Source organism: Papio anubis, chromosome 14, assembly GCF_008728515.1.
Source record: "Papio anubis isolate 15944 chromosome 14, Panubis1.0, whole genome shotgun sequence".
Lineage (NCBI taxonomy): Eukaryota > Metazoa > Chordata > Mammalia > Primates > Cercopithecidae > Papio > Papio anubis.
In genome coordinates this window covers 43,751,468-43,771,040 of record NC_044989.1, presented here as the reverse complement: position 1 = coordinate 43,771,040, position 19,573 = coordinate 43,751,468, and the positions used below count along the sequence as shown (strand labels likewise).

General features: G+C 37.8%; 1 protein-coding gene across 8 annotated transcripts in view; it reads left to right on the top strand.

Moving 5' to 3' along the window:
- THADA (THADA armadillo repeat containing) overlaps positions 1-19,573 on the top strand; it is a 359,588-nt gene that overhangs the window by 63,164 nt on the left and 276,851 nt on the right. For all 8 annotated transcript variants that reach the window (XM_021924785.2, XM_021924787.2, XM_021924786.2 and 5 more), the window contains exon 23: positions 16,694-16,826. In XM_021924785.2, the coding sequence (XP_021780477.1) occupies positions 16,694-16,826 (133 nt within the window). The remainder of the gene's footprint in view (positions 1-16,693; positions 16,827-19,573) is intronic.

The window sequence follows — 19,573 nt, the reverse complement described above, 5'->3', positions numbered from 1 at the left end:
TATGTTGTGAGCACTGACTGGTCAGAACCAACACTGGGTATATGCAGCACCCAGCATCTCTCTATGTATGGATGTGTATGGATTGAATACCAGCCTGGAAGTAAGACGAACACACTTGAAAAAGATAACACTGAGCAATTTTGGGTGAAAGTTATAAATCATATTTATATATAAATCATATAGCAGAGAGAGAAAGCAATGGGGATAGGCTGGTAGGGCTTCATGGAGGAGGTGGAATTTGTGCTAATGCACAAGTTGAAAGAAGGAAACATTGTGAGTAAATGTTCAGAGCCTAGAATCGGCAAGGTGAATAAATAAGCCAACCTTCCTGTAGAGGTGGAGTTAGTAGGAAATAACCAGGCAAGTTGATAGATTGAGGCCAAATTATAGAGATTTGGAAATAGATTTACTGTAGCAGGGATGGAGAGAAGCATCAAACATTTTGCTCTGAAATAGATCATAGGAGGCATTATAGAATGGAGGAATAGCAGTAAATCTGTGACTCAGGCTCTTAATTCTGTATATATTCATTCCATTTACTGGCAGTGAGATTGTACAAAAATTAACCTCCCTAACCTTTGATCTCTTCATCTTTAAGGAAAAGGGTATTTGCCCTATTAACAGATCTCTCTGGCTTTTGTTGTATGAATCAAATAAAATAGATATTTATGAAGACCCATTTGCATTATAGAATTTCCTACAAATGTAAAACATGAGATTGATGTTGGTTGTGGGGTTGGCATTCAAAAGTAGTTTTCTGGTTGGAAATGTTAGGTTAGATAGATTGTAATGACAGATTATAGTAAGGAGAGCCTGGAATCAGTTATAACAAAGTAGATCTGAGGTGATGAGGGCTTCCTCTTGGGTGATGGCTCTGGGAGTAGAGACAAACGTGGGGTTTTAGTTAACTTTTGGCCCCACATAGATAGTAACAACTCCTCACATGATGTATTGAGTGCTTAGAAGGAAAGCTGTGGACACATTTTATTACGTTCATGATTTTGTGTCTCAAGAATTCGGGCAGGGCTCAGCTGGGTGATTCTTCCTTAGGGTATTTACTGAGTTCAATTGGTGGCATTCAGCTGGCAGACAAACTGGTCACAAGGGACCTAAGACAGCTTCACTCACATTTATGGCACCTTGGTGGGACTAGCTAGAAGACTGGGCCCAATTGGGACTACATGTGGCCTCTCACCCCAGCATGGCAGTCTTGGGGTTGAAATTCTTATATGGCAGCATGCTTCCCCCAGAGAGAATATTCCAAGAGAACCAGCCAGAAGCTGTATGATCTTTTCTGACCTAGCCTTGGAGGTCTCATTGCATTGCTTTAGTCACATTCCTTTGATTTTAAGTGCATCTTAGGGTCAGCCTGGATTCAATCCACCTTTTGACGGCAAAGTGGCAAGATCATGTTGTAGAAGTATATGTAGATAGGAGATGTTGTGGTAGCCATCTTTGAAAAATGCCATCTGCCACATGAACCAACTGAATGTGAGTAGTGGAGGTTACCAGGGAGTTCATGGTTCCTTCTGTGATTCTAAGTCTTGGTCACCAGACAAATGGGGTTGATGTTAACAAAACCAAGGAAGTTGAAAGAGGGAATGGTTTGATAAAGATGAGTAAGTTTTTTTGATTTTTTATGTGTTAAGTATGAGATAATGACGGCATACCCTGATGGAAATATTTAAGTCAGCTGTTAGAGATAGAGGATTAGTTTGGGTGATATAACAGAGATGTAGATTTGTGAGTTTTCTCCAAAAATATCATAGTAAGATTGCAGTCTTTGATGGAGAGCATGAAAGGAGAAAGAACAGAGGACTAATGACAGAGGCTTTTGAATAACTGTGGTTGAATGGTACAGTTGAAGGCATTCCAAATAAATGGAGTGGGGAGACTAGGGAAGGCCCAATGCCTGGTATCTTAGCCACTCCTCATCTACTTTAAATATGTTCTCATGGCTGTTACTGTTGGCTTTTAGCCAACCTGTTAGGAGTTCTCAATTGTTGCTTTCAAACCAAGTAGTTCTTGATCCCTTGAGAGACATTTCAAATCTGCTGAACAGAATGTTTTGCAGAGAACATCTTTACAGTGTGTGTGGCTTCCTTTTGTTTGGTTTTTATTTTTAAAAGAAAATGTTTCTTTTGGAGTCCTTTTGAAAGCATTTCATAAGCTCTTAAGTTATGAAAAAGTTGTTTAGGTATACAACATTTTAAAAGTTTGCAAAGAAAAATCTGGGCATTCATGAAAATCCACAGAAATGGAGGCCAACTGCTGTCCACCTCTTGAGCTACAGCTGTGTTAAGGAAGGAAGCACTTAAAGAGATTAATGGATAAATAACTGAAGAGTTAAACATGACCCACATTGTTTGAATTGGTTTTTAATAGGATTATGCAAAATGTCTTCAAATGTAAACTGACTTCACTATTAAACAATCATCTAAGAATAAATAGGGATGGAGACATTGTTATTTTTTCTGGGAATATTTTGAAAGCAACACTTGTAACACACATAACACACCAATAGTGTGTTGAGTTAATTTTCTGTAATCTGATTTTCTCATGTAGTGCTTTCTATTTAGAAGTCAGTGAAATATTCCTATTGTCCTTGAAAAACGTAATTGCCTGCCTGTGCGTAATTACTTGTCTAAGCATTTGATTGGAGTGCTTAAGTTTGTTAATGTCATAAAACTCTAAATTCAACTTTTTGATGACATTCATATTTGCTTGTTTACTTTCTATGATTTCATTATTTGAAATCGTTCTTCTGATGAAAATGAACAGACTTCTAGGATGTTAAGTTGGGAATCTAACTTTCCAACCATAAGATACAAACTTAACTATAAGGGGACAGAATCATTGATTATAATTCTGAATCTAGAAGGGAGATTTGTTAGTGCTTGGTGTTGTCTTACTCTTCAAATATTTGAATTGCTTTACTTGTTGAAATGTAGCTTAATCTTCAGATGTTTATTGCAGTAATTATAATCATTTTCACATTATTGGCCTGAAAAAATTAAATTGTGACATTTAGCAGTTTTTGTCATAAAATACTAGTACTTATTCATGGACATCAACAATTCTGTGGACAGAAATCATTTAAATATGTATTTAAACTTTCATCAGTTAATTATAACTACAATGATTCAAATTAAACAGAAAACTTTAGTGAGCAATTTAAATATAATAGTGAAAAAATAATTTTTTCTACCTTTCTGGAGAATGAAATACCAAGTCTCTAAAGAATATGCAGTTGAGAAAGAAATAAATGCAAAATGTAATATGTAAGATTTTGGGGAAAAGTCATTCAACTTTGAATGAAAGAATATACAATCTTGTATAAACTTTATTTTTAATTTAATTTATTTATTTGAGACAGAGTCTGTCTGTTGCTGAGGCAGGAGTGCAGTGGCATGATCTTGGCTCATTGCAACTTCTGCTTCCTGGCTCAAGTGATCTTTCTGTCTCAGCCTCCCAAGTAGCTAGGACTTACAGCTGCCTGCCACCACACCCGGCTAATTTTTGATTTTTTGTAGAGACGGGGTTTCGCCATGTTGCTCAGGCTGGTCTCAAACTCCTGGGCTCAAGCAGTATCCCCATCTCAGCCTCCCAAAGTGCTGGGATTACAGCCATGAGCCACCACGCCCAGCCTAAACTTTCATTTACATTTCATTTGGCAAATGTGTCTAAATAAGACACTTATTTCTCACTGAGTGTCCTATTAATTTTATTTGAAATATGAATACTTAAATAAAGAATAAGAGATGAGCCACCCTGGGGAGCCATATTCTTTATATAGAGAAAAATCCTTTTAATTTCCCATTTCTATTGTGGATTAAAAGATTCTGGAGAAAACTCGAATGTCTTGATGTATAAATTCTAAGTCTTTGTTAGTGACTCCTGCATTTTTATTTTCAGTTTTAAGCCTACTATAATAGTTGAGTCAGATATTACTGTTTTTTTCTCAATATTTGAACACTCATTTAAAAAGTTTTCATAATAATACTTGTCATTTAGATACAATAGCAGAGGGACCTTGTTCTCAGTGAGTAACCTCTATGCCAGCTTTTTAAGTAAAGTTTTAGAATTTTTTTTAATATTAATTTTTTCTCTTAGATCTTAGGGAATGATTATATTAAATCATTGAGAGAACCAACTATCTGGTACATCTTCCAACCACTTCTTTTAATCCACTGTATCTTGCCCTTCTCCCCATGGCCCTCTGATTGGTAATTCAATTTAGATTTGGTCATTGTATTATTGCCTGTGCCTGCAGCTAAGTCTTCAAAATAGCCCCCTAATGTTTTAGCCTGCAGTAAGCCTCAATAATGTATGATAGTGGTGAGGGAGGTTAAGATGACTTCTCTTGATATGTAGCTTTCTAACAGGATTTCATTTGGGCAAATCATTTTTCAGGCTTAAAGTTTCCTGGTGCTTCAGGGTTATGTTCCCTTTTTAAAACGTACATGCACACAACCTTCCTGCACACGTACGTTAGTATTTAGTTTCATTGAAATAATAAACATGAACCTTGAAATAATGAATATAATACTTGACCAAAGATTGAATGGAGTGGGGGAATTTAGCTTATGAAATTATTAGAGATAGGGAAAGTTTCTAAGTTAGAAAAAAAAAATCTTACTGAAAGAGTTTGAGGAAATGAAGGTGACATTTCTCAGTTAGCAATAGTAATATAAGTTAAAAATAGCTCCTTGCTACTACATGTAGTTGGATGGATGAAGCCATTGAAAAGCCACTTTATAGTCAGGGAATCGGATTTATTGGTACAAAATAATTGTCTAATGACCAATTAGTTGGGTATACAGTATATGTAATTTGATTTTAGTCTGCGGGTTTTATTCTTATCTTAGAATACTTATCCAGTGGGAGTGAGGTAGCTCTGTGGATAGAAGTTGGAGTAATCTGTTTATGGAACAATAATTTGCTTCAGTTATCTACTCAAGATAATACAAAAGCCTGAATACCAGCTATAGCCTGGCCTGTTCATTTCTGTTACTTTTAGCAGGGGCTTAGGCCATAGCAGTTAGCATAGGAAAACAACAACAACAAACCCCCTCCTTTTTTTTTTGGAGATGGAGTCTAGCTCTGTCTCCCAGGCTGGAGTGCAATGGTGCAATCTCGGCTCACTGCAACCTCTGTCTCCTGGGTTCAAGTGAATCTCCCACCTTAGCCTCCTGAGTAGCTAGGATTACAAGAGTGCACCAATATGCGTAGCTAATTTTTTTGTGTTTTGTAGAGACTGAGTTTCACCATGTTGGCCGGGCAGGTCTTGAACTCCTGACCTCAGGTGATCCACCGGCCTTGGCCTCCCAAAGTGCTGGGATTACAGGAGTGAGCCACCACGCCTGGCCCTCCCTACCTCTTTTTTGTGCATCTGCCTGCCTGCCTTCCTGCCTGCCTTCTTGCCTGCCTTCTTGCCTGCCTACCTGCCTGCCCTCCTGCCCTCTTTCCTTCCCTCTTTCCTTCCTTCTCCCCTCCCAGCTCCCCTGCCATCCCCTCCCCTCCCTTTCCTTCCTTCCTTCCTTCCTCCCTCCCTCCCTCCTTTACTTTCCTTTTTCTTCCCTCCCTCCCTCCCTCTTTAAGAATTTCTACTCTTCATACAGTGCCGCTTTCTAGTTTCTGATTGGGAAAGTCAGGATTTCAGATATAAAAGACCAAGAGAAGCTGGATACATTTTTAGTAAGCTTCCTTGAGAACTGGTAAACCATTTGTTGTTGTTGTTGCTGATATATGTATGTATATGTGTGTATAAATATTTGAGATAGGGTCTTGCTCTTTTGCCTAGGCTGGAGCACAATGGTGTGATATTGGCTCATTGCAGCCTCAACCTCCTGGGCTCAAGCAGTCCTCTCACCTCAGCTTCCTGAGTAGCTGGGACTACAGGTGTGCACCACCACACCTGGCTAATTGTTTTGTATTTTTTATAGAGATGGGCTTGTGCCATGTTGCCCAGGCTGGTCTCCAACTCCTGAGATCAAGAGATCCTCCTGCCTTGGCTTCCCAAAGTGTTGGGATTACAAGCATGAGCCACTGCGCCTGGCCATATTTTGTAGATTAATAACATTTTGTGTTACTGAGTTGTTTATGATGAACCTTGAACCCCTTTTAAGAAGGTTGCAATTTTACAATGTACTCAGAGGCTAAAGACACTGATTATTTTGTATTAGTTTGACAAGATAACCAAATAAAAACAAAATGCCTTCAGACAAGAGGCTGTCTGCTTATTTAGTGGAAAGGCATTCACTAACAAAAGCAGGATTTTGGAATTCCCCATGGCTGTGGTTCGTGCCTACGCAGAGTTGGCTCAAAGAACCAAAGACTGTTTCACTCAAGAACCTTTCTTTTTATATCCTTGCTAGGCCCTGGATTATGTGATGAAGAACCAAAACAAACAACTAGGGTTTGCTGTATTGTTCTTGGGAACCTTGCATGGTTTCATTTTTACCTCTCAATTCCTTCATTATCATAAACACCAGCAACGCTGAAGTTTTGAGATCACTTCCTTATAAAGAAATCTTTCCTTTGCTAGGGAGCAGACAGAAGGTTCATTGAATAGTCAGAACTCTATTCTGCTTTTTATAGGCACAGTGACCTCACCATTGAGAAGACTTAGAGTTCCAGCTCCCTGCTTTTTATACCTGGTTTGTCAATTTTATGCCTACCTGCAGGCACAGCTAATGTGCGCCAGCTGGCACCAGCACTAGTTGCTCCTTATTTAATTATTCAAGAAAAGATTTCTTAAACATCTACTGTGTGCCAGATGCTGTGTTTGATTGAGCTCTCTTTGACCATTGAGAATATGATATGGTAGGCCACAGTTACTGTGAACCTAGAAATAATTACCAGAGTCTAAATAGGAAACATACAACTCTGTGGAACTAAGAGAGGGGTGTGAGGACTTGAACAAGGGACTAAGGATTGTATGGGACCATGATGAGGAGTTTTGGGGACATTCTCATCAGGAACTTTGGTGCTTACGTATTTTAGAGTCATTATCTTCTCTATATAGCCCAGAGAATGTTCATTGAATTTTCAAAGCATTTTTATTTTATTTGCATTCGAAAGCACTGATAAATCAAGTGATTTATCTATAACTACACATGTAGTTGGTGATTGAGCCAGCACTAGAATGTAAATGTTTTTCTGGAATTTCATAGTGTTTCAGAGGTTAGCAGTTTAACAAGTTTATTGATATTGCTTTCTATAAGGAATTGTGATAGGTAGGATAAAAATATTGGTAAAACATGGGCCTTGTTCTTAGAGGAACTTTCAACCTAGCATTTTAATCTTTGGGATTAGATAAGTAAGTCACATAATTTACAAGACAGACATTAAAGACCAAGACAAAGATCCACTCCCTGAACTGTCTATCCTAGGTGATGGGAATAATACTTAATGCCAATAATGGAAAAAAAAGCAAGGCAAGAAGAAGGGCACGATGGGAGGGAGAACAATGCTTTAAACATGCTGAGTTAAAGGTGGTGTTGGGAGGCTGCCTAGTGGGATAGCAGACAGTTGGAAATACAGGTCAGGAGATTGACACAGGGGTTCATGTTGGAGATAGCGTGACCTGGGACTCCCCCAGTATTTTAGCAGTGAATGTCCAGCATTCTGGGAAATCCCTTAGTCCCAGGCAAATAGGGACAGTTGTTCACTCCAGCTGGAGGTATATATTTGAAAGTCAGCCAAACAGAGGAAATAGATGAAGCTATGGGCCTAGAGGAGATCTCCTAAAGAGCCCAAGAAAGAAAGGAAAAAGTTATCATCTTGAATTAAATTTTATAACTATTATTAAAACTCAGAGACATTGCTCATATGAAATATAGTTTCTACTCTGTGTTCACAAGAGTAGAATGTGTTCAAATGATCTCCTGGGGTAGCAGTTAGATTAATAGAGTTGATTTTGGTAGGCTGTTTGGGGATTTCAGTAGGAAACATTCTTGTATGAATACTATAACCCTGATATGTGGAGATTTGCTGAATGTGTTTGTACCTGTTACAGGAAGCTAAGCAGCCGCATCAATTGCTGGCTCTAACAGTGGCACTTCTCATTGGAAAACATTTTTGTTTACACTTTCTTTTCTAGTTTTTGTACCCTCTTTCTTTGTCGGCCTGGTTTGTTAGACTACCATACTCAATGGAGTTAGTAAATTATATGTCATTCATTTATTCCACAAATATTTATTGAGCTCCCTATAGGGTGCCAGGCCCTGCTATAGGTGCTGGGAATAGAGAAATAACAGGAAGGAATGTGTCCTTGATACATGGAGATGTAGAAAATAATAAACTATCTGCCAGCAGTGTGTATTTTGATGTGATAAAGTTTGGTGGTAAGGAAGGCTCTTTCTGACTAAAGTAATATTTCAGCCAAGGCCTGAATGGCAAGAAGCAGCACCTTTTCTGGAGAAGAGCTTTCCAAGCAATGAGATCCACTAGTGCCAGAGTCCATAGTGTATTAAAGAACAGAATGGTATAAGATGAAGTTTAATGAGGTTGTCCAGATACGTAGGGCTTTGTGAGCCAGGATGAGGAGTTTGGATTTTGTGCTCCCTGGGAAATCTTTGTGTTTTCTGAGAGTCTCCAACCACATGGATATAAAAATAGAAGGTATCTTGGAAATTGTACACACATTAATATTTATGGACCCTAGTAGGTAACTTTAAGATGATGAATAAAGAAGTACACGTGTGTGATAGAGTTGCATGGAACTCGGGAGGGGACTGGATGAAAAAAAGAGGAACTTCATGGATGTGTAAAATAAATGGACATAAAGTTTCTGTTCCCAGAAAGTGTATGATTCCTTTCTAAGCTGCCACTTGTTCTTAAACCTAACAAAGTGGAAGCCTGTGTTTATGGGAAAGGGAAAGGCTTTTCTTCCTTCTTATGCTTGGTAGGTAAAGTATTGTTTGGTAAATAAAGATATTGGCAGAGGCTTACCTTACTCAGTGGAGATTATACATAACTACCTTCCTGGCAGTTTGAGTCTTTTCTGGGAATTTTGCTTCAATATGTTGGCTTTAAATGTACTTCATATTTGAATGTGAAATGAATTGCTTTGTGTTTGCAGGTGAAGTCATTTCTTTAGGTTACCATGAATCATTCAGTTAATATAAGAAAACAGTTTATTAATAGTAATAAACTTCCTCAGTTCCCTAAGGGAGTGGGGGTACCTCGAAAACAAATGAGACACAATTCAATTCAAGTCAGTCCCAAAGAGGTTATCCACTGAGTGACTTTTCTGTAGAGTATTTTAATTTTCTAGCTAGCTCTCCATTCATGTCACCCAGTTCATTTAGAACTATTAATACTTTAACCCCCACCCCAATGGTAGATGTTCAGGGAATGAAATAAAAGTAACCTGAATAAAACATGATCAGGAAGATAATATCTTAAAAATAGTATTCTCTGGTAATACATTCCAAAGCCACATGAAAACATTTTGTCAATTATGTGCCCTTTGGAATTTCTATTCTACGGTTCTGTTTTTAGGACATAGCAGAGTGCAAAGCAACCACTAGGTACCTGATAGATCTCTTTAAAAAATAAAATAGTGAAATTTACTAAAACAAATAATAGAGAGTTGATAGCATCTTCATCATGAGCCAGATCTGAGCATTTAGGGCAGGCACATTGAAATAATGCCTTTTTATTAGGCAAGGGCTTTGGTGTCAATATACATTTTAATTCTCTCTCTGCCACGTAAATGCTATGTAACCTTGAGCAAATTATTTAGCTTCCCTCTCATCTACCCCTTATTTTACCCAATTTTTAAACATTAGTGTGAGATATTTGCATGTACTGGAAGGTATAGTGAATACGAAAATTAGCACTTGTACAACCAGAATGTAAATACCTGGAGGAAGAGCATTCACCGCAGAGAGAATGTCAGGTGAAAAAGTCCTGAGAGGCTTGGGCTTGGGGTAGGTATTTAAAGAACATCAGGTAAACCATTTATGACTGGAGTAGTGTAAGCATGGGAAAGAGTTGTAGATGAGATCAGAGAAGTTACAAGGACTAGACAGCCTAAGACATTATGTAAGAACTTTTGGCTTTTACTCTGAGTAAAAGGGGGAGCCATTGGCGTGTTTGTGAACAGAGGAGTGACATGAGCTGGTCTTTTAAAAGGATTACACTTACTGCTGTGTTGATAATAGACTATAATAGTGAAAACAGAAAGACCGATTAGTTATAATATTGCTATACTACAGAAAAGAGATAGTGATGACTTGGAAAGTGGTGGAGGAAGTAAAATGTGATCTGAATCTGGATATAACGTGAAGATAGAGCAGGCAAGGTCTGTTGACAGATTAGATTTGCTATTTGAGAGAGAGAGCATAACTACAAAGTTTTTGGCTTGAGCCCCTGAAGAGATCGATTTGTTATTAGGTTGGGCAAGACTGTGGGTAGAGTAGGTTTTTGGAGGAAGATCAGGAGTTTAGTTTGGGGCAAGTTTGGCAAATCTAGTAGACACCCCATTGAAACTACTGTGGGTGTAGTTTGTTGAAGTACATCCTTTAGAATTTCTTTTAGTGAGAGTCTCCGGAAGGCAGACTTACTCTTTGTGTATTTCAGACTGTCTTTTTCTTACCTATGCTTTTGAATATACTTTAATGGGGTGTACAATTCTGGTGGACAGTTATTTTCCTTCAGTGCTTTTGTTATTGCCAGTGAGAAACTTGTGTTTGGTATAATTGATGTTCCTTTGTAGATCTCCAATTTTTTTTTTCTTTAAATCTCCTGTGGCTTTTACATTTTTTTATTAATCACGATTTTGCTATGCTGTGTCCAGGTGTGGAGCTATCGTATGTATACACACACACATACTTTGTGGTTTTTTCATTCTGTATACTGTTTTGGGTAAATTTCCCAGAAAACTGTCTTCTAAGTCACTAATTCTTTAGAATTCATCTCATCTGTTTTATATGTGTATATGTGTGTGTGTGTGTGTGTGTGTGTGTGTATATATGTATATTAAAAAATAGATATATGTTTTTAAGACAGGGTCTTACTCTGTCACCTAGGCTGGAGTGCCTTGGCATGATCTCAGCTCACTGTAACCTCTGCCTCTTGGGCTCAAGCCATCCTCCCACCTCAGCCTCCCAAGTAGCTGGGACTACAAGCAAGTGCCACCATGCCCAGCTAATTTTTGTATTTTTTTGTAGAGACAGGGTTTCACCATGTTGCCCAGGCTGGTCTCAAACTCCTGAGCTCAAGTGATCTGCCTGCCTCATCCTTCCAAAGTGCTGGGATTACAGGTGTGAGCCACCATGCTTGGCTGAAAGTATACTTTTATTTCTGATATTTCTAATCTTTTTTATTTTTATACATGCCTGTTCTTATTTCAGTACGGCTTGTTTTTCATGATTTCTTGCTCTTTATTTTTTTTTTTTTAAGGAACAGAGTCTCACTGTGTCATCCACACTGGAGTCTAGTGGTGCCATCATAACTCACTGTAGCCTTGAATTCCTGGGCTCAAGTGATCTTCCCGCCTCAGCCTCCTGAGTTGCTGAGACTACAGATGTGAGCCACCATGCCCAGTTCACTCTTCTTAAATAGAAATTATTCTCTTATTTATCACTTCAGTATCCTAAATATAGTTATTTTAAGGTCTTTGTCAGACTGCTCCATAAAATTAGTTTCATATGGAGTGAAACTGTGTTCTTATTACTGATTTTTTTTTAGATTGTCTTTCTTAATATAAAATTTATTTCTATATTTTGAATTTTGGCTTGCTGGCTATGATGGGAGCCTTTTGTTTTCTTTATTGATCTCTTTCTAGGCTCTTTCCTCTTATCAGAGGAACTAGATTAGGTAGTGGCATTTTGGGTCTCCCACCTCACAGTGAAATTGGGGATATAGTCAACCTGATTCAGAGGCTCCCTGTGCCCATGGCTTTTCCTACTGCTACAGCCTCAGGCAGCTCTGGCAGTAGCTAGCTCTTTTTCAGATTCTTTTCAAAAGAGATGAGGCTGCTGAAATTCTTTGGCTGCCACTGCTGCTTCTAAATCTGTAACCCTGTGGGTCTCTGGTATCGGCACACTGACTGCTTTGCATTTCTCTTCATTTGTTACCCAGATGATTAGCTTGTTTTTGGACTCAGCTTGTTTTGGGGTTTCTATTTGTATATTTTGCATATTGTTAATATTAACTTGCATTGTAGGGGGATGTCCTGTCAAAATGGAAACTCAGCTATTTCATCTCTATTATTTCAATTGAAACTCTTTTAATACTTGCTTTTCTCATAATAACAGATGATTTTAGAAAATGGCCATTAATAACTTATTAGACATAAGAACAAACTCAATCCTCCCCCAAAAACCTTCATTTTATAAAACAGCAAAGTGAGAAAATGGAGAAATTTAGTAAATTGCCTTGGATTGTACAGTTACTAGGTAGCAGAGAAAGGATTCTAAACCAGATAACATGGATCCATAATCTGTGTTCCTAACCACTGTGATATATTCCCTCTCATCTATTAGTTGGGAAAAATAACTTTCTTATAGTTTGTTCTAAGAATGAAGTAAGAGCAGCTGCGAAAAGCCTGATGCTGTGCCAGACATGTAATAGACATTCAACAAATATTTGTTTTTCTTTCCTTTGTGGCAGGCAAATCTATTTCCAATACGATAGTTTAAATAAAACTTGTGGCCAGGTGTGGTGGCTCACACCTGTAATCCCAGGACTTCGGGAGGCCAAGGTGGGCGGATCACCTGAGGTCGGGAGTTCGAGGTCAGCCTGACCAACATGGAGAAACCCCATCTCTACTAAAAATACAAAATTAGCCGGGCGTGGTGGCGCATGCCTGTAACTCCTGCTACCCGGGAGGCTGAGGCAGTAGAATCACTTGAACTCAGGAGGCGGAGGTTGTGGTGAGGCAAGATCGCACCATTGCACTCCAGCCTGGGCAAGAAGAGTGAAACTTTGTCTCAAAAACAAAACAAAACAAAAATAAACAAAAAACTTGTAAGTAGATTTTGTCTAAAATGTAGTATGTTTCATTTTAGTAAAAAGGGAGGGTGGGAGTTCCATTATTGGACCAAATTCCCTTGTATGACTTTGAAGGCAGTACTTGCCTCGGAGAGGTGCAGAGCTAAGAAGCAAGGGAATCAGAGGAATAGGATCCAGTGGCAGAGTTCACATTGGAAACCAGACAAGTAAAGAATTCTGCAGAAAAGCTGGTTTGATGCTGGGGAATTCCAGAGCAGAATAAGAAGGTTCGGACTAGATGGTAGGAGCTGGTGCCTTGAGCGTTTCCCAGAGCTCCTGAGGTTCCTGGGTCCATGGTGCAATGGGCAGAGAGGGGTCTATCGATGGCAGTTTGCCAGCCTTGACCTTGTAGAGCATTTTTCTGGCCTCTGTTTTCAAATTCCGCAAATTAACAAGGAGCATTTGGTTCTTAGTATGTAATACTCAAGGGAATAAATAGGCTCAGTTAACTGTTTACAGTTATACTAGCCAAGTATCTAAATTAGGGAATTGCCTCTGGGGCCTTGACCTAGCTCTTTCCCCAGTCATCTCATCTTTTACTTCCTCAGCTCTCATATATGGGCCTTCCACCATTCGACCTACACGTCCCTCAAAGTCTAGTTCAGATTCCAGCCCTTCCATGACACTGTACTGATCCCATGTATGCCTATATACCTAGTAGTTGCTTCAAGTTAATTAAAAGTTTAGAGAAAGGAAAAGTCCTCGTGAGATGCAGTATTTGGAGGAGGTTTCATCATTTGGATGAATAGGGATATGTGTGGAGACCATAAACAAATGCTTAGTTGGGAGTATGAGGTGTGTGTGTTTGTGTTGTATGTTAGTATGAGAACCAGCAAAAAACAATCTTACTAGACCAGAGGAGTTTGTGTAGGAACTTGGAAAAGTTAGGTTAGATTTAAGTAGGAGGGTTGGGTCCAGGTCATAGGTAACCTTTCAAGCTGGGAGAGTTTGATCAAGTTAGAAGAGGAGTTAAATGATTTGGTTAATAGTCAAGAGCCATTGAAAGTTCATGCAAGGAAGGGTGATGCATAGTGAGATGTTCCACTCTCATTCCAGACCTGCCTGCCTTCTTGGAGTGGTTGGTTTTGCCAGAGACTCTGTGGGCTCATGCAGGGAGGCCCAGGGGAGGCCCACTGACAGTTGAGGAGCATTATTGAACTAGTATTTAGTGTATTTATATTTCAACACACTTAGGAAATTAAGGAAATAGGAAAGTACCTCTCATGTCCTGCAGTTCCTTCTTCCCCTTAGTTTTTCCTACGTATCGAATCCCCTACAGGAGACTTGACCTTAGGCTGTAGCATTATCTATAAGCTGGTTTTAACTTGCCCATGGTTCTAGGAAGAAAATACAAGTATAAATTAAACCCACAGATATTAGATCAAGTACTCTTTACCTTATTCACCTCTATAATTCCAGCTGCTTCTTGGGTAGCTAAATCACTACAAAAAAAGGTTTTTGCTTTAATTTTTTTTTTTTTTTTTTTTTTTTTTTTTTTTTTTGAGATGGAGTCTTGCTCTGTCACCCAGTCTAGAGTGCAGTGGCACCATCTTGGCTCCCTGCAGTCTCCGGCTTCCGAGTTCAAGCGATTCTCCTGCCTCAGCCTCCTGAGTAGCTGGGATTACAGGCGCCTGGCACCATGCGTGGCTAATTTTTGTATTTTTAGTAGAGATGGAGTTTCGTCATGTTGGCCAAGGTGGTCTTGAACTCCTGACCTCAGGTGATCCTCCTGCCTCAGCCTCCCAAAGTATTGGGATTACAGGTGTGAGCCACCACGCTCACCTGGCCCATTTTTTTCTTTTTTTTACAGTGAAGAAGGAACAAAAGCAGGCAGTAATCTATATCATTAGCACTTAAGTAATTATTCTTAGAAATTTGGATTTCAGTTTTTGATTGGGCAACTGTGTGAGGATTATATCAAGCTGGCAATATTACTAATAAAGTAGGTAAATTATTTCACAAAACACAAGACATTTATCTTAATTTAAAAAGATATAAAATCCAGTGATTGGGAAGTAACCTCAATCCTTAAAAATACAAAAGTGTGGGGCAATTATTTTTATTATGAAAAATTCCAAATGTGTGTATTTGTGTGTATGTATATCACATATATTTAAAAGTAGAAAGAATAATAAACCACCTTTACCCATCATCCAATTTCAATAGTGATCAAAGTTGAGTCACAACTGCTTCATCTATTCCTTTTTATTATTGTTTGCTGAAGTATTCTAACACATCCCCGATTTGTGATTTTTATTCCTATGTACTCAGTACGCATCTCTAAAAATATGAACCCTTTGTTCCATGTTCACAGTTCAATGGCACATTTTATAAAGAATTTCTTGGTGTTGTCTAATATCTAGTATGTATATAAATTTCCTCTGTTACTTGACAGTGTCTGTTTTACATTTCATTTGCTCAAATCAGGATCTAAACAAGGTTCACACACTGCATTTTGTTGTTATGTCTCTGAATCTCTTTAATCTAGTGGTTGGGAGTTTTGATAGCTGGTTTTGGTGGCCAAGGGCAGGAGTGTTGTGAAGAAGCAAGGGTGAGGTGATGGATTTTAAGATATGCTAAAAGGAAATCTTTAGAATCACAAAGCCTGCTAGGAGTAGGGAGATGTAATTGTAACATTTATGGCTGAAATAATATTTTTTAGGTCCATGTCAAACTTTAAAAAATGCCTCCTTTAAAGTAGTAATATTTATATATTTTGTTCTATGTGAAACATACAGCTGAATCTGAGTTGCTATTTAGAATGTTTAGTCAGTAACTGAAATTATCTATTTTACGCCAAACTAGAATAAAGAAAAAAAAAAAATCCCAAATGTGTTCCTAAGAGATTCACTATCAATTAGAAATCAGTTATCTTTCTGCAACTTTTCTTTCTCAACTTAAAAATGTGTTTTTCCTTTGGACTTTATCTGCAAATTTTCATATATTAATTTCAGTTAAAACCAGGTACTGTCTTGCTAAGATAATTTTGTCTACCTACCACTGAGTATGGTATTCCTGGGGCAGTGTTATACAGTCTAGTCTAGTAGGGCATACATTGAAAAATTTTATAAAAATTAAATGTTCTTGAGCACTCTAAGATAACGCTTAATGTGATAATGCAGAAGCTCACTGATGTAAAGTTCAAATCGCCTCAAAATGTTTATGCCTCTTCCCAGATACATTGCTTTAATTCTCCAGAGGATCTGGTTAAAACTTTTATTTGTGGTAGGCCTCATTTTGAGAGCGATGAAAATGATTGCTAAAATACAGTTTAAAATGTGTTTTCTTTGAATATGTGTAATCCCTATAAACAGAACATAAATTATAGTAAATGATAAACTTATATTCTCTTTGTTGGAAATCTTGAGTTGTATAGTATGAAATATCTGTGAGACCATGATCAACCTTTTCCTGAATATTTTGAGTGTGGATGCAAGCCCACATATTAAAATTTATTTTACGGACAAGACACATGCTTTAAACACTGCAGTTGTTAGAAATGAAATCTTTAGATCTTAAGACCCATAATGAAGAGGAAAGTAGGTGAAAAGTATGAGATATTTTTTGTTTCATCCCCTCTCAATATAAGGATGTTTATTATTTTCTTAACAGTGTAAATGTACATCAATAGTTTGTGCTTTCAACTTTGATACCTAATTCTGAATGTTTGATTATATATGCCTTTTAGGTGCCCAAATGTGAGTCTGCAAAAGCTGCCGGAGCAGTGGCTATGGAGTGTTTTAGAGGAAATTAAATGCAGTGATCCTTCATCTAAACTCTGTGCTACAAGGCGCAGTGCTGGAATTCCTTTCTACATACAGGTACTTGTCTGTAGGACCCTAGTTGTTTGTTTATATTTGTCTTTGATGATAGTGTATCCTAACCTGTTTGACATGTGAGTGAGCATATTACATAAAGAACATTTCTGTCTTTTCAGCACCATAGCATTTGTGGCTTTGTTTTAATGTGGGGACGGTGTGTTCCTGTGACAAGATCTGTTCTTGGAACAAACCCTCTAAAAGGTCAATCTTGTAGTATCAACAGAGGGTGGTATACATTTCTGTCTGTGTATTAAGTAGGCAGACATCACTGTGGCACAGTCATTGCTCACTTCCAGGAAGTGTACATGTTGCCCCACCACCCCACTGTATTAAAAAAAAAAAATAGTCTTCCCTTCATCTCAAGACCTTCAGTACTCTCTGTAGGCAACCAGTGTTAACATTTTCTTTTCAATTCTCCTATAAAACATCCATCCGTAAAATAATCATAATCATAATAGTAGCTGACATTTATCAGTGGTTATTTCGTATACATTACCTCATTAACTCCATCCCTGTACCCTATTATCATCCATATATTCTAGATGAAGAAACTGGGATTTAGGTATGTTAAGTGACTTGCCAAAGGCCACAGAGACAGTAAGAACTGAGTTAAGACTTGGGCCCAGGCAGCCTGACTCCTGAACCTCTCTGCATATGAGAATATGTGTGTGCGAGTCCGTTTTCCCTTTAAACACATACGAAAACGTATACACTGCTTGCTCTTTGATTTCACTAGTATTATACCTTAAAGATTGCTTCATATCAGCACATTTAGATATGGCTATTGATGGGAAAATATTTTATTTAGAAATTAAGACCGTTACCTTCATGAACCCAAAGAATAAAAACCAGTGTCTTCACAATACTAAATCAGACTCCATCCTGAAAGGCCTTTGTTTAATGCATAGTAAGATTAAATCCAGGAATGTGGTGGTATAATAAATGCACTGAAAATAAATGGAATGAAGTCTGTCTTTTTTTTTCGTGCCCCTACATTTTTTCCTTCTCTTTCTTACTCCTCCCTCAAATTCCTAAAATCCCTTTATGATTTTTTTGGTGACACTGGGCATCAGTTGCAGAGGTTGTTGACAGAGATCATTGAAGTAGTTCTGTACGGATTTTGGTGACCTTCAGAAATCAACTTTTCTTTGATCTGACCCATTCTGGATCAGTGTGTTTCATTCTCCTGCCTATAATTCACTCTGACCTTGTGTTTTTACATGTCATTTGTCTGTCTGAGGTCCAATGTTAAGACAGGATCAAGGTCTCACTGCATATTTGTGCAGTGTGCTTCTTTCAGCTCTGGTGCCCAACTTGTACTAAGTTATGGTCATAATGAGTAATCAGAAGGTGTACTTTCTGATTACTAGCCTTGGCAAGAATGCCAAAACTTTACCCAGCTCTTTGGGAGAAAAAAGCCATGGTTCCCTGAAGACATTTTAGTAATTGAAAGTAGCTTTTCACTTTATTTTAGTTGAATAAAGTCTAAATTAAAAAAAAAAAAAATCTGCTTAAGTCTTCATTTCTCTTAGCATGACTTACTAATAAAGTTATATTCCTGTTTTGGTGGAAGTCTGCATAGTGTTAGCCATGGAAAAGAACTGCCTACTTAGTTTGTGAGTTTGCCTTTTGCGTAGACAGATTAAAAATTGTTTTCTATATAGACAACGTTTTTTTGAATAGTCATTTAAAAAATATATGTTATCTGAGCATAAATAAACTATGAGAAATGTCTTCTAAACCAAACTTTTTTTTGTATGTCTTTATTTTCCTCTTCTGTAAATTTGAAATGCTTCAGAAGAAGCTGACTAACTTGAAACTTTCACTTTTGAGAGCCAGTAGCTACAAACATGAAAAGTAGACATGGAGGAAGGGAATCTGAGAATGTGACTAAAGTGATTTTTTTAAACAGCTTTATTGAGTTGTAATTCACATACTATATATTCACCCTTTTAAAGTGTACCATTCAGTGGTTTTCAGTATATTCACAGAGCTGTACAACCATTATTGAGTTTTAGAACATCAACCCATGAAACTTCCCATACTCATTAGCAGTTTACTTCCCATTTCTCTCTACCCCTGCCACTCAGCCCTAGGCAATCACTAATCTACCTTCCAGCTCTATACATTTGCCCATCCTGGACATTTCATACATATGGAATCATACAGTGTATGATCTTTTGTATGTGGCTTCTTTCACTTAGCATAATGTTTTCAGAGTTCATCCATGTTGTAATATATGTTAGTACCTCGTTCCTTTTTATTGCCTCACGTGACTTAATACCCTATTTTTACCCTATTTTTATGTTTATTGGACATCGGCAAAGTGTTAGATACGAAGTAAGTAAGTAAGCTACTGAAAATTTTAAATATAGGACCTCTTTGGTGTTTGCAGTATTTCTTTTTGTTCCATGAAGTTTCAAATACTTTGATTAGTCCTCCAAGTAATGATTCTTTTGTGAAGAACTGACTGCTTCATCTCCAGGGAGCCTTAACATTCTTACAAGAAATTTAATCCAGAGATTTTTTGTTTTTTAAGTGAAGAGAATTTTCTTGTTAGATAAATTTGTTACTAAAACTGATTTGTTCATTGTGTCTGAGAACTGCCACCTACTTAGGGTTCTTAAGGAGTTGTCAATAAGTTTTAGCCTTTTAGAATTGTAAAATTTAATGAGCAAACTGGAAGTGACCTTAGAGATGACATGATTTCACCTTCACCTAAATTTAGAGATGAAGAATCTGTAGGT